Below are 10,474 nucleotides of genomic sequence, written 5' to 3'. Positions count from 1 at the left end.
TCTCTGCTGTTACCATTTCCTAGTATGACATATCAATCTCTTAAAACATCTCTCTTTATTTTTATTTTTTTTTTAAAACATCTCTCTTTAAACCACTTCCTCATGAGCAACACCCTGTAATTTTTAAAATCACCGCTCATCTTCCTGAGTCAACTTTCTTTTTTTTGAAGCTGCTGTTTGTCCCTTTCTGAGATTTGGGAAGGGAGGTTTCCCTGGTTTATCAGAACATATCAGAATGCATCTCTCACTTTGGGTGTTTCTTGGCCGATGGCTAATCTTTCTGCTTTGTGTTGATTTCTGTTGGCACCAGTCTTGCCAAATGACATCTTCCATCCTTGGAACCTCCATCCTGGCAAGTGGTACAAACCTGCCCCTCAGAGCTGGGTGTTTGCTGAGCCAGCAGCCAATCTCCAGGCAGAGTGAGGCTGTGAGGAAACTGCAGGCAGGGGTGTGGGGGTAGTGTCTCAGCTCCTGAGTCGGGAGCTACAGGCCTCTGTACACTGACTTTCTGCAAGGACTTGTGGATAGGGCAAACAAGTCCCCAAACCTGAGGTCCAGCAGTATGGGGGAATGGCCTGCCTCCTTCATGAGGACATAGATACTGGTGGGGGTGGCTGGAGGTTGAGGGCACAAGGTGTGGTTTGTTCCTGACCAGATCCCCTGAGGATTGATTCTCCTTAATGGTATGTTTTCCTCTCCTGTTGCCTCTGAAGCTGACCTTTCACACTTATGGAAAGCAGCTGCCCACCTGTAACCCTGTCCCTGGGGTGTGGGCCCATTGGGGAGGTGAGGAGGGTGCAGCCAGCTGGTTGAGAAAGAGAGCCAGAGTGTGGAGTCTTACCTCTTGCTTGTGGACAGAGAGAGGAATGAAAGGGCTCTGTCCCCTAGAAGCCCTCCTGGGGAGTGGGGTATTGAATTGCCTCCTCCCCAAAGCACTGGCATGGGCAAGCAAGCAGCATCTAGTGGATGCCATGGTAGCAAGTCAGCTTCTGGAAGGTTTGGGGTGGTCTGGAAACGTGGTTTATTTATTTATTTATTTATTTATTTATTTATTTATTTATTTATTTTATTTATGATAGTCGCACAGAGAGAGAGAGAGAGAGAGAGAGAGAGAGAGACACAGGCAGAGGGAGAAGCAGGCTCCATGCACTGGGAGCCCGACGTGGGACTCGATCCCAGGTCTCCAGGATCGCGCCCTGGGCCAAAGGCAGGCGCTAAACTGCTGCACCACCCAGGGATCCCCTGGAAATGTGGTGTTGAAGGGAGTGGGGGGATGGTGGCGATAAGGGACAGCACTAGCCATTGGCCAAATACCTGCTCTGTGTCAGGTGCTGGGGACACTGAGAATGAGCCTAGTCTAGTGGGGGAGACACATAAAGAATAGTCTCATAAAAGTTGCTGTTATAGGGCAGGGGGCTCCGTAGGAGGAACACCTAACTATGTGCGCGTGTGTGTCTAGCAGGTATGGGGGCTGTGAAGTAAATTTGGGGTGTTTGCAGAGGAGTTGATCTTTGAGCTAAGTTTTTTTTTTTTTTAATTTTAAAAAGATTTTATTTATTTATTTAAGAGAGAGAGAAAGCGAGAGACAGAGCATGAGCAGGGGGCAGGGGCAGCAGAGGGAGAGGGACAAGCAGAGCAGGGAGCCCAATGCAGAGCTCTATCCCAGGACCCTGAGATCATGACCTGAGCTGAAAGCAGACCCTTGACTGACTGAGCTGCCTAGGCGTCTCTTGAGCAGACTTTAAATTGTGATTAGGAGATGGACTGGACACACTGAGGATGGGCTCTTGGAGAGAATGAATGGGCTTTGAGGTGTGAGAGGCCAAGGCCTGTGCACCAGCGAGATTGGTGTCTGAGCAGGTGTGTTGTACTTGGTAGTTTGCTCCTCAAAGTTATGAGACATCACTGGGGTTTCACCTGAGGGGTGACATGCTGAGATTTGAATTTAAGATCACTCTGGTGGCAGAGCTGAGATGGAGTCGGAATGGCGGCAAGGTTAGTGTGGCAGGAGAGTCCAGCCATCCAGGAGCACAGGGATGGGGCCACAGCTCAGGCAGTGAGACAGAGATGTGCAGTATTGAGGATGCAGGTGGCCTAATTAGCACCTGGAGGGCAGTGAGGGGAAACAGGAGCCGAGGAGGACAGCCATGTTTCTGGTTTGGGTTAGGTCAATGATGGTGTTATTTGTGGCACAGAGGGATACTGAGGGAGGTGGGAGGTCCAGGTAAGGTTTCTTTTAAGTCTGCTTTAAATGCAGACTGGAGTGCACTGGGAGGCAAGAGGAAAGGGTGGTGGTTGAGGATGCCAGAGCAGTGCAGGTGGAGGAGATGCTCCCCTGGGCACCGGTGAGGTTGAGAGATGAGTCCAGGGATCCCTGGATGGCTCAGCGGTTTGGCACCTGCCTTTGGCCCAGGGCGCAATCCTGGAGTCCCAGGATCGAGTCCCGCGTCGGGCTCCTGGCGTGGAGCCTGCTTCTCCCTTTGCCTGTGTCTCTGCCTCTCTCTCTCTTTCTCTATCATAAATAAATAAATAAATAAAAATCTTAAAAAAAAAAAAAAAGAGAGAGATGAGTCCAAGGGGCCTGGTGTAGATGTGAGGAGAGAATGGCAGAGTCACGGTCTGAGTGGGAATAGGAAGGTTAGAGCTCTCAGGGATTTGCAGGGATTGGGGTTTATCGAGATTTACCATTATGACTACCCATGTTTAAATCATACCTCGGTTACTATGTGAGCTCTGGCAAACTTGCCTGAGCCTCATTTTCCTCCTCTGTAAAGTGGGGTGAGATTGTATCAACTTTCTGGGATTGTTGTGTAAATTAAGTGGAATAACCTGCAGAGATCACCCAGAGCACAGTGGGTGCCCTGTCGCTGGCCAGGACTGAGCCTGCACTAGCTCATCACCTGGTGAGATCAGCAGGATTTCTTGTGATCATGCTCTTAGGGGATAGTTAGATAAATTATTTAATGCAGTTTGTTCTGAGAAAACGTTTCAAACTATATTTTGGGGCAGAGGAATAATAAAAGGGATCCTTATGGTGAAAAGGTCGAAGCTCAAAGTTGTGGTGCGACCAGCCAGAATCTCCAGGTGAGCTAGAGGGAACGCCAGGGCTTCTGCCGAACTGCCCTGGGGTGGGGTGTGTGGGCAGAACCTGGCAGTACTCAGCCCCCCTTCTGCTACCTCGGTCCCTCCGCCCCGTCCTTGGCTGTTAACAGCTTCTAGACCTGTGGCTTCCCTCTCACAGGTCCGCCTGTGCGGCCCGCCTGGGATCATCCAGGAAACGCCTTGTAAGTCGGGCAGGTGTGAGGCTGTGGGCGTGGGAAGGCCCCTTGGACGTGAGTCAGCGGCCTCCTCCCTGGTGAGTCAGGGGTGGGGGCCGGCGGGCAGGGCGGAGGCGGAGCAGGCAGGGGCCGGCCAGCACCGGTGCCCACCACCAGGGGGCAGGAACCAGGCAGGGAAAAGCAGCCCCAGTGCTGGAGGCCTCTGGCCCCAGGGCCGCTGGACGTGGAGGTGGAGCCGAGACGGCTCGGCGGGCTGGGCGTGGGCGGAGTCGCTGCCGGGGACGTGCCCATGGCCCAAGCGTGCCCCGGTTTCTCTGCCTTCGTGGGCAAGTGGAGACTGAACTGGGATTGGTCGCTGGGTCATTCTCCCCAGCCCTCCTGTCTGCTGACTGGGAGGGAGCTGCTCCACTCGCTGTGAGTCAGCGGCATGTGATTCTCGCCAGTGTCAGGCCTCTGGCCCCTTGATGGGCACCATGGGGCCTCAGTTCCCGAGCAACAGGCCTCCCGGTGCCGCCCTGGCAGTCGGTGGCTCTCTGGCATACCCCTCACTGTGCCCCCCACCCCCCACCCCGTTCCTGTGGCCTTCTGGACTGTTCTCCCTGGCTCCAGGGTCTCCAGCCCGCCACTGGGGCGATTGCGCAGCGGCTTCCCTCCCTGGGCCCCAGGGCTGGAGCTAGCAGTTCCTCAGGGGGGTTCCTCAGGGATTTATAGCTTCCGGAAGCTGTTTTCCAGTGTCTAAGTGTCACTCCTGGGATCTGAGAAATCATGATTTCGTAGCAGAGCCAATGGTGTGATTTAGGAGGTGAGAAAGTCCCCTGGCTCCTAAATACCATCCCTAGTGCCCCCACTGTGTTCAGTAACCACAGACACGGTTGGCACCGGGTGTGCGTGACCCTTTGCTCATGCAGAACTGAACGAGACCCAGTCCTCGCCCAGTGAGCTCACCATGTGGGAGTGAGGGCAAGAGAAGACAAGCCTTCGGCTGACTCAACCCAGAGCAGATGCTCTAGTCCTTGTATGGGACAGAGCAGGTAGAGATGGAATCTGGCTGGGCCTGGAGAAGTAGGTGGCCTTTAACTGACCTTTGGGGGGTAGCTGAGATTTCAGCAGGAAAGAGGGCTATGGGGTGCAGGGGCCAGCATCCGCGACAGGTCTCATGGTGAAGGCAGAGCTGTGCTCGAGGCAGGTAGGCTGTGTGCAGAAGAGGCCCCAAAGCAGGTGGGGCCAGAGTCCCAGCACCTCAGGGCCAGGCTGTGTATGGGGTCCACGGGCCGCAGTGCCCTCTGAGCTTGAGAGGCCTTCTCTCAAGAGCACTCCACTCACTGGGCTTTACCTGTGGGGTGCAGTAGGGTTTGATGGGGAGGGTCAGCCAGGGAGGGGTCCACCAGCATTGGGAAGGAGGGGACATGGGGGTTAGGGGGGCTCCAAGGCCTGAGTCCATCTGCATGGGTCAGTCTGCCACAGGTCCCATGGTGACCCTGGGCAGGAGCAGCCCAGCATCTATGTGACCCTGTCACATCTGTCCCAGCTCCTCTGCACTCACTCAAAGCCCCCAGGGGTGCCCCACGAAGGGCCCTGTGCCCCGGCTTTCCGGCCTTCTGAGAGGAGGCGGGTGCCGCTGAGTCACTGCCTGGGTATCTGGGGCTGGAGCCATGGCTGAGTCACCTGGGACCAGGGCCCGGGGGATGGGAAAGGAGCTGCTGGACATCTGGAAGGGGGAGGGGGGCTGGGCGGAGGCAGGAAGGGCAGTGCCAGCACTGGGGGGGGGGAACCAGGGGCAGTGGACAAAGAGCCGGGAGCCCGCTCATCCCTGGCAACCCCTCCCCTGGGCTGGGCCCTGAGTGGCTGCTGGGTTTGGGGAGGAGCCTGGCAGGATGGGGTGACCGAGGGCGGTGGCTGTGCCCTGCCCCAGGCCTGGCCTCCACTGGGGAAGCTGCCTGCCCTGCTCACTTGCCCACCCCCCACACTGCAGAGAGGATCCTGGCCTTCCCTGCTCCCTGCAAACCTCCGGGGTCTCCCTCACAGTCTCGCACAGAATGCTCACCCCACCAACCGTAGACCGCACCCTGACAGCGCCCAGACCAACAGGGCGAGCAGAGCGTCCGCCTCCTGTCTCCCATACGAGCCTCCTGCCCGCAGGGCCTCTCAGCGTGTTCTCTGCACAGGCTTCCCTCATTACCTTACCAAGAGGAATTCCCAGGCCAACCATGAGGCTCCCCTAGCTCCTTTTTTTTTTTTTAAAGATTTTATTTATTCATGAGACACACAGGGAGAGGCAGAGACACAGGCAGGGGGAGAAGCAGGCTCCATGCAAGGAGCCTGATGTGGGACTTGATCCCAGGACCCCAGGATCATGCCCTGGGCCAAAGGCAGGTGCCAAACCGCTGAGCCACCCAGGGATCCCCACTCCCCTAGCTCCTTAAGTCAGCTTGCACACATACACACATACACACACTCACACACTCACGGGCACATACGCTCACATACATACACACTTACATGCCTGCCCGGGAAGTCCCTGGGAGCCTGTATCCTTTGACTCACAGATGAGCTGTGACTTGCAGGCATGTGTCAGAAGAGGCCTGGCATGAGACGCTCAGCCCACCAACGGGGGCCACTACCCCTCACCCTGGGCCTGGGCTGCCCCTTCCCCAGACACCTCCCATTCCTCTCTGCGACCTGGGTGAGGCCTTCCTTTCCAGCTGGTGGTGGAGCTCAAGGTGTCTGGGAGGGAGGGGGCTAGCCAGGAGTGGGTGGGGGTGGCAGGAGGCCAGACTCTGGCGGGATCAGGTTAGGGCAGGTTTGGGGGCCAGGCATATAAACCCCACTGTGCACACCTGGCCCTCTGCTTTCCTTGCAGAGTGTGTCTGTCATCATCAGGTCTGGTGAGTACCTCCATCCTGCTGAGAGCTGGTTGGGGGGGCCCCCTGGGTCTCTGCCTTATTCCTGTGTCTTGACCCTTGTCTCCATACTTTCCTCATTCTGGATCTCTCCCTCTAGGGGACCTTGTTTGAAGTGTGGGAATGAGGGCTTTTCCCAGGCTTCTCTGTGAGGTCTCAGTGTGGGGGTAGCTCTGAGGCCTTCTCTTGGGACTTATTCTGGGCATCTCAGTCTAGAGACCCTTCTTGCCGGTCTAGGCCCAGGAATATGAGGTGTGGAGGGTGGTGCTGTAATGAGAGTCTTGACTGTGGTTTTTGTTTTTGTAAAGTCCTGGGTTCTAGCAGGACTGAGGGAAAGAGCCAGGGATCTCAAGTACCTGGGTCCTGCCCTGAGTGGCTGCACGGTGCCCTGCCCTCCCCCTTCTCAACTCCTCCCCTTGGAGAAGGCAGTGCTAGCGGGGTGGGCCCAGGGCACTCCTTGGCCCCGGGGCCCTCACCCCAGGACCCCCAGGCTTCCCAGGGCTGCTCAGAGCATTCTCAGGGGCAGAGCCGTGGAAAAGATGGCCTCTGCGTTCTGCCTGCTGTTCCCAGGGCACAGGACATGCAGTTCCTTTAGTACCAATTGTAATAGGATCCTTCTTGGTGGGGAGGGTTGTTCAGTGGCCTCCACCAGTTCCCTGTCTGATTGAGACAATGCCCCCTCCCCTGGGGGCTCAGAGGTTTCCAGTGTGAGTGAAGATCCATCCCCGTCCTCTGAGAGTCCTTAGTCCAGTGGACAAAACACACTTGCCCAAGGGCACTGCCTCCGGCCTTACGGCCCCTCGTATATGAGGGAGATGACTCCTCGGGGACTCTCATACCCTGGGCTGCAGCTGTGACTGACTAGCCTGTGGAGAGGCCACCTTCCCCGTGCTGGCACAGAGCCCACTGGTCTGTGGAAGAGGCTCCATAGAGAGGACAGTAGGTGGGACTCTGGCCACCTGCTCATTTCCCTTTCCACAGACACTCAAAGTGGGGAGCCCTGCCCTCAGGGCTGTGCCGCAGGTGCGATCGGAGGAGACAAGAAGCCCTGCCCTTGGTGATTTCCAAACACGGGGAAGAGTTTAGCATCTGCCTGCAGCAGGCAGTGGATGTATAGCTTCTACCCAGGGAGGCACAGTGTCCGGACAGACGCAGAGAGGAGCACAAGGGCTGAAGTGTCTTCATCACTTGCCACCCCTGTGCCCCAGATCCAAGATGTCCAGTCCCCTGGAGCAGGCGCTGGCTGTGATGGTCTCCACCTTCCACAAGTACTCTGGCCAAGAGGGTGACAAGTTCAAGCTGAGCAAGGCGGAGATGAAGACACTTTTGCAGAACGAGCTGCCCAGCTTTGTTGGGGTGAGTGGGGCTGGCTGGGATGAGAGGGTCCTGATGTATGTGTGGGGGGGTTGCTGCTGCAGGGGGCTGAGGCCCCAGTGGGAGTACCCTATCACTGCTGTTCCCACGGCTCTCCAGAGGATGGATGGCTGTCAGGGCCCTCAGCGGCCATCTGTCCAGTCCCCTCACTGAGTTGAGCAAGCCAGAGCCCCGAGAGGGGAAGTGACTCGCCCAGGAGCACACAGCTCTCTTGCTCTTAGTTTCCATGTTCTATGCCAGACTAAGAAGGGACACCGGGAGAGAAAAGTGCAGCTAGCACATGCAGCCTGGGGTTGTTTGCAGACAGATGCAGTCGACTTTCAGTTTGCCCCTTGCCTTCCCCATACTGACTACTGAATAATTTTAAGTCAGGCCTCAGGCTGTGGACTTATGCAGCATGTCCTTTATTCTTTTAAAATGTTTTTTGGTTAAGCCTTTCTAATTTGGTTTCCTTTTGGCTGGTATTAAAAACTTCGCCTTTTCTGAATTCAGGAATTTCTTCATCAGCAACGTGAGGTAGCGATGCCCACTTTGCTGGTCTGGGGAGGGTGGTGGTTACCTGGGGGCCCCTCACTCCCAGCACAGGCAGCTGGAGACCTTTCTCACGGAAGGCCTACCTGTCATGTGGTCTCCTCATAGCTCCCCGGAGCTCCCGGCCCACTTACCTACTGCCCAGTGCAGACAGAGGGCTGGGCTCTGGTCAGTGGGTGTGGGTTTGGTGTGGGGGTGGGTGGAGAGCAGCCTGCTGAACTATTCTCTCTCCCTTCAGGAGAAGGTGGATGAGGAGGGCCTGAAGAAGCTGATGGGAAATCTGGATGAGAACAGTGACCAACAGGTGGATTTCCAGGAGTACGCGGTTTTTCTGGCCCTGGTCACTATCATGTGCAATGACTTCTTCCAGGACTCCCCAGACCGGCCCTGAAGCAGAGCTCTTACTCTGCCAAGGGCCTCCTGGCCTACGAGGACTCTAGCTTTCCCTTTTGTATTCAATAAACTTTTCTGTTGATGGTATTCCAATTGCTCAGTGATGCCCCATACCCTGGTCAGCACAATTGGGGTGCTGGAAAACCAGAGCCTCCTTAGATCCTACCTCCCCTGGGCCCTGACTCTTTTCTGGAAATCTCCTCAAGGCCAGAGCTATGCCTTAGGTCCCAGACTTTGTGATTTCAAATACCATTAAAAAATTGAGATAGTTTGCTAACTTTTTTTCTTTTTTTGCCAAATAAAGATATTAAAAAAGGCAAATCCCATTCACCATCACCATCATTTCATAAAAAGATAAAATTCCAACAAAGGAGGAAGGATATACTCAGAACAAAGGACAGGCCTTGACATTCAATGCTGTGAACAGTTGTACTCAGAACTGCTCAAGAGGTATACATTGGTCTGAATGACTCGGCACACCTCCTCATGAAGGACTTCTTGCCAGGTTGCAGGCCATCAGCAGTGGCCCTGTTTTAGCAAAGTTGTATTTTTTTTTTTTTTTTTTTTTTTGATATCTGCTCTCAGATTGGCTTTCGTGTGAATTCATCCTTCTCTGGTCTCTGTTGGAGGCTACCAAGCTCATTCCTATCAGCATCCTGATTGTTTTCTACCATGTTCCCTAAGCTTGTATAGTGAGGTTGCCATCTGTTCTGCACCCTATGTCCAATCAGGTGACAGCCTAACCAAGTGCTTTGTCACTGCCTAACAGGGTCACCGACTTTCCAACTAGCAAAGTTGAGGTCTGCATATATTTTTTTAAGATTTTATTTATTTATTTATTCGAGAGAGAGAGAGAGAGAGAGAGAAAGAGAGAGAGAGAGAATGAGAGAGGCAGAGACACAGGCAGAGAGAGACACAGGCTCCATGCAGAGAGCCCAACGTGGGACTCCATCCAGGGTCTCCAGGATCAAGCCCTGGGCTGAAGGTGCCGCTAAACCGCTGAGCCACCTGGGCTGCCCGAGGTCTGCATATTTTATTCTGTCCTCTCTTCAATTAATTACATACATTAGGTTTTCTCTCTCTCTCTTTCTCTTTATTTTTAATGGGTCCCACTCCTCGTTACCAAATTCTCTACAGTTAGGAATGTATTCAGTTGTAAGGCACAGGAAACCTGACTAACAATGGGATAAATAAATTGATATTTAAGTGCCTCATTAAATAAGTCTGAGATATGCAATTCAGGTTTGGTTCAGTGACTCAGAGATGCTGTTTGGTTACCCGTCACTGCATTAAAGTCCCCAACACTTGGTGAATTAAGACAGATTCATTTTCCCTCCAGGTTCTGTAAGGAGACCACAATCAGTCAGTAGGGTTCCCATTTGGAGTTCCTCATGTGGTTTCAGATGGATGTTGGAGCTGGAGTCATCAGAAAGTTCCAATCAATTCAACTTCTGAGGTAGCTCACTTAATACGTCTGGCAACTGGTACTGGTTGTAAGCTGGGAGCTCAGCTGAAACTGTCATCTGGACCTCTCTATGTAGCTTGGACTTCTCAGAGCATGGCAGCTAGGTTCTGATAAGGAGTGTCCCTTGAGTGAGTATCCCAAGAGGTCCCAATGGGGGCTATGAGACTTTCAAGATTTATCTCAGAAACCCAAGAATATCACTTCTGCTGCATTCTATTCATCAAGCAAGTCAGTAGTCTGGCCCAGATTTAAGGTTCCATCTTTTCATGTGAAGAGCAGTAGCACAAAATCGACACTGGCCACCTTTGGAGACTGTATACCATAGACTGACTTCTAGCAACCATGTGTAGAATGCACATGACCTACCATGTCTTACCCTATTAAGGCATCCTTCCTTAGACCTACCAAGTCTCACCCCATTAAGGCATCAATGTGAGGTCCAGGGTCTTGCCATTATGTCAGCCCCAAGTTTGGGTGTTGCTGAGTACAGCTCCTTGAGAACAATTCCCCTGGACCTGAAGACCTATGAACAA

General features: G+C 53.9%; 1 protein-coding gene across 9 annotated transcripts; it reads left to right on the top strand.

Moving 5' to 3' along the window:
• The first annotated feature begins 466 nt into the window (after positions 1-466).
• On the top strand, positions 467-8,563 carry S100A2 (S100 calcium binding protein A2). Of its 9 annotated transcripts, XM_077900718.1 has the most exons (4): positions 5,938-5,961; positions 6,139-6,163; positions 7,387-7,534; positions 8,322-8,563. In XM_077900718.1, the coding sequence occupies exons 3-4, from the start codon at positions 7,394-7,396 to the stop codon at positions 8,472-8,474; spliced, it is 294 nt and encodes a 97-aa protein (XP_077756844.1). In that variant the 5' UTR covers positions 5,938-5,961; positions 6,139-6,163; positions 7,387-7,393; the 3' UTR covers positions 8,475-8,563. The 9 variants fall into 9 exon arrangements, with proteins under 9 accessions (XP_077756847.1, XP_077756843.1, XP_077756849.1 ...); XM_077900721.1 differs by lacking the exons at positions 5,938-5,961; positions 6,139-6,163 and adding an exon at positions 467-683; XM_077900717.1 differs by lacking the exons at positions 5,938-5,961; positions 6,139-6,163 and adding an exon at positions 3,017-3,084.
• The last annotated feature ends 1,911 nt before the right edge of the window (positions 8,564-10,474 follow it).

This window comes from Canis aureus, chromosome 6 (genome assembly GCF_053574225.1).
Source record: "Canis aureus isolate CA01 chromosome 6, VMU_Caureus_v.1.0, whole genome shotgun sequence".
Classification (NCBI taxonomy): Eukaryota; Metazoa; Chordata; class Mammalia; order Carnivora; family Canidae; genus Canis; species Canis aureus.
This window is presented reverse-complemented; position numbering and strand designations above follow the sequence as displayed.

Coding starts and splice junctions, on each gene's coding strand:
- S100A2 (XM_077900716.1), top strand. CDS start 3,568: ATGGCCCAAGCGTGCCCCGGTTTCTCTGCCTTCGTGGGCAAGTGGAGA. Junction 3,693..7,386: donor AGGGAGCTGCTCCACTCGCT/GTGAGTCAGCGG, acceptor CCTGTGCCCCAG/ATCCAAGATGTCCAGTCCCC. Junction 7,535..8,321: donor AGCTGCCCAGCTTTGTTGGG/GTGAGTGGGGCT, acceptor CTCTCCCTTCAG/GAGAAGGTGGATGAGGAGGG.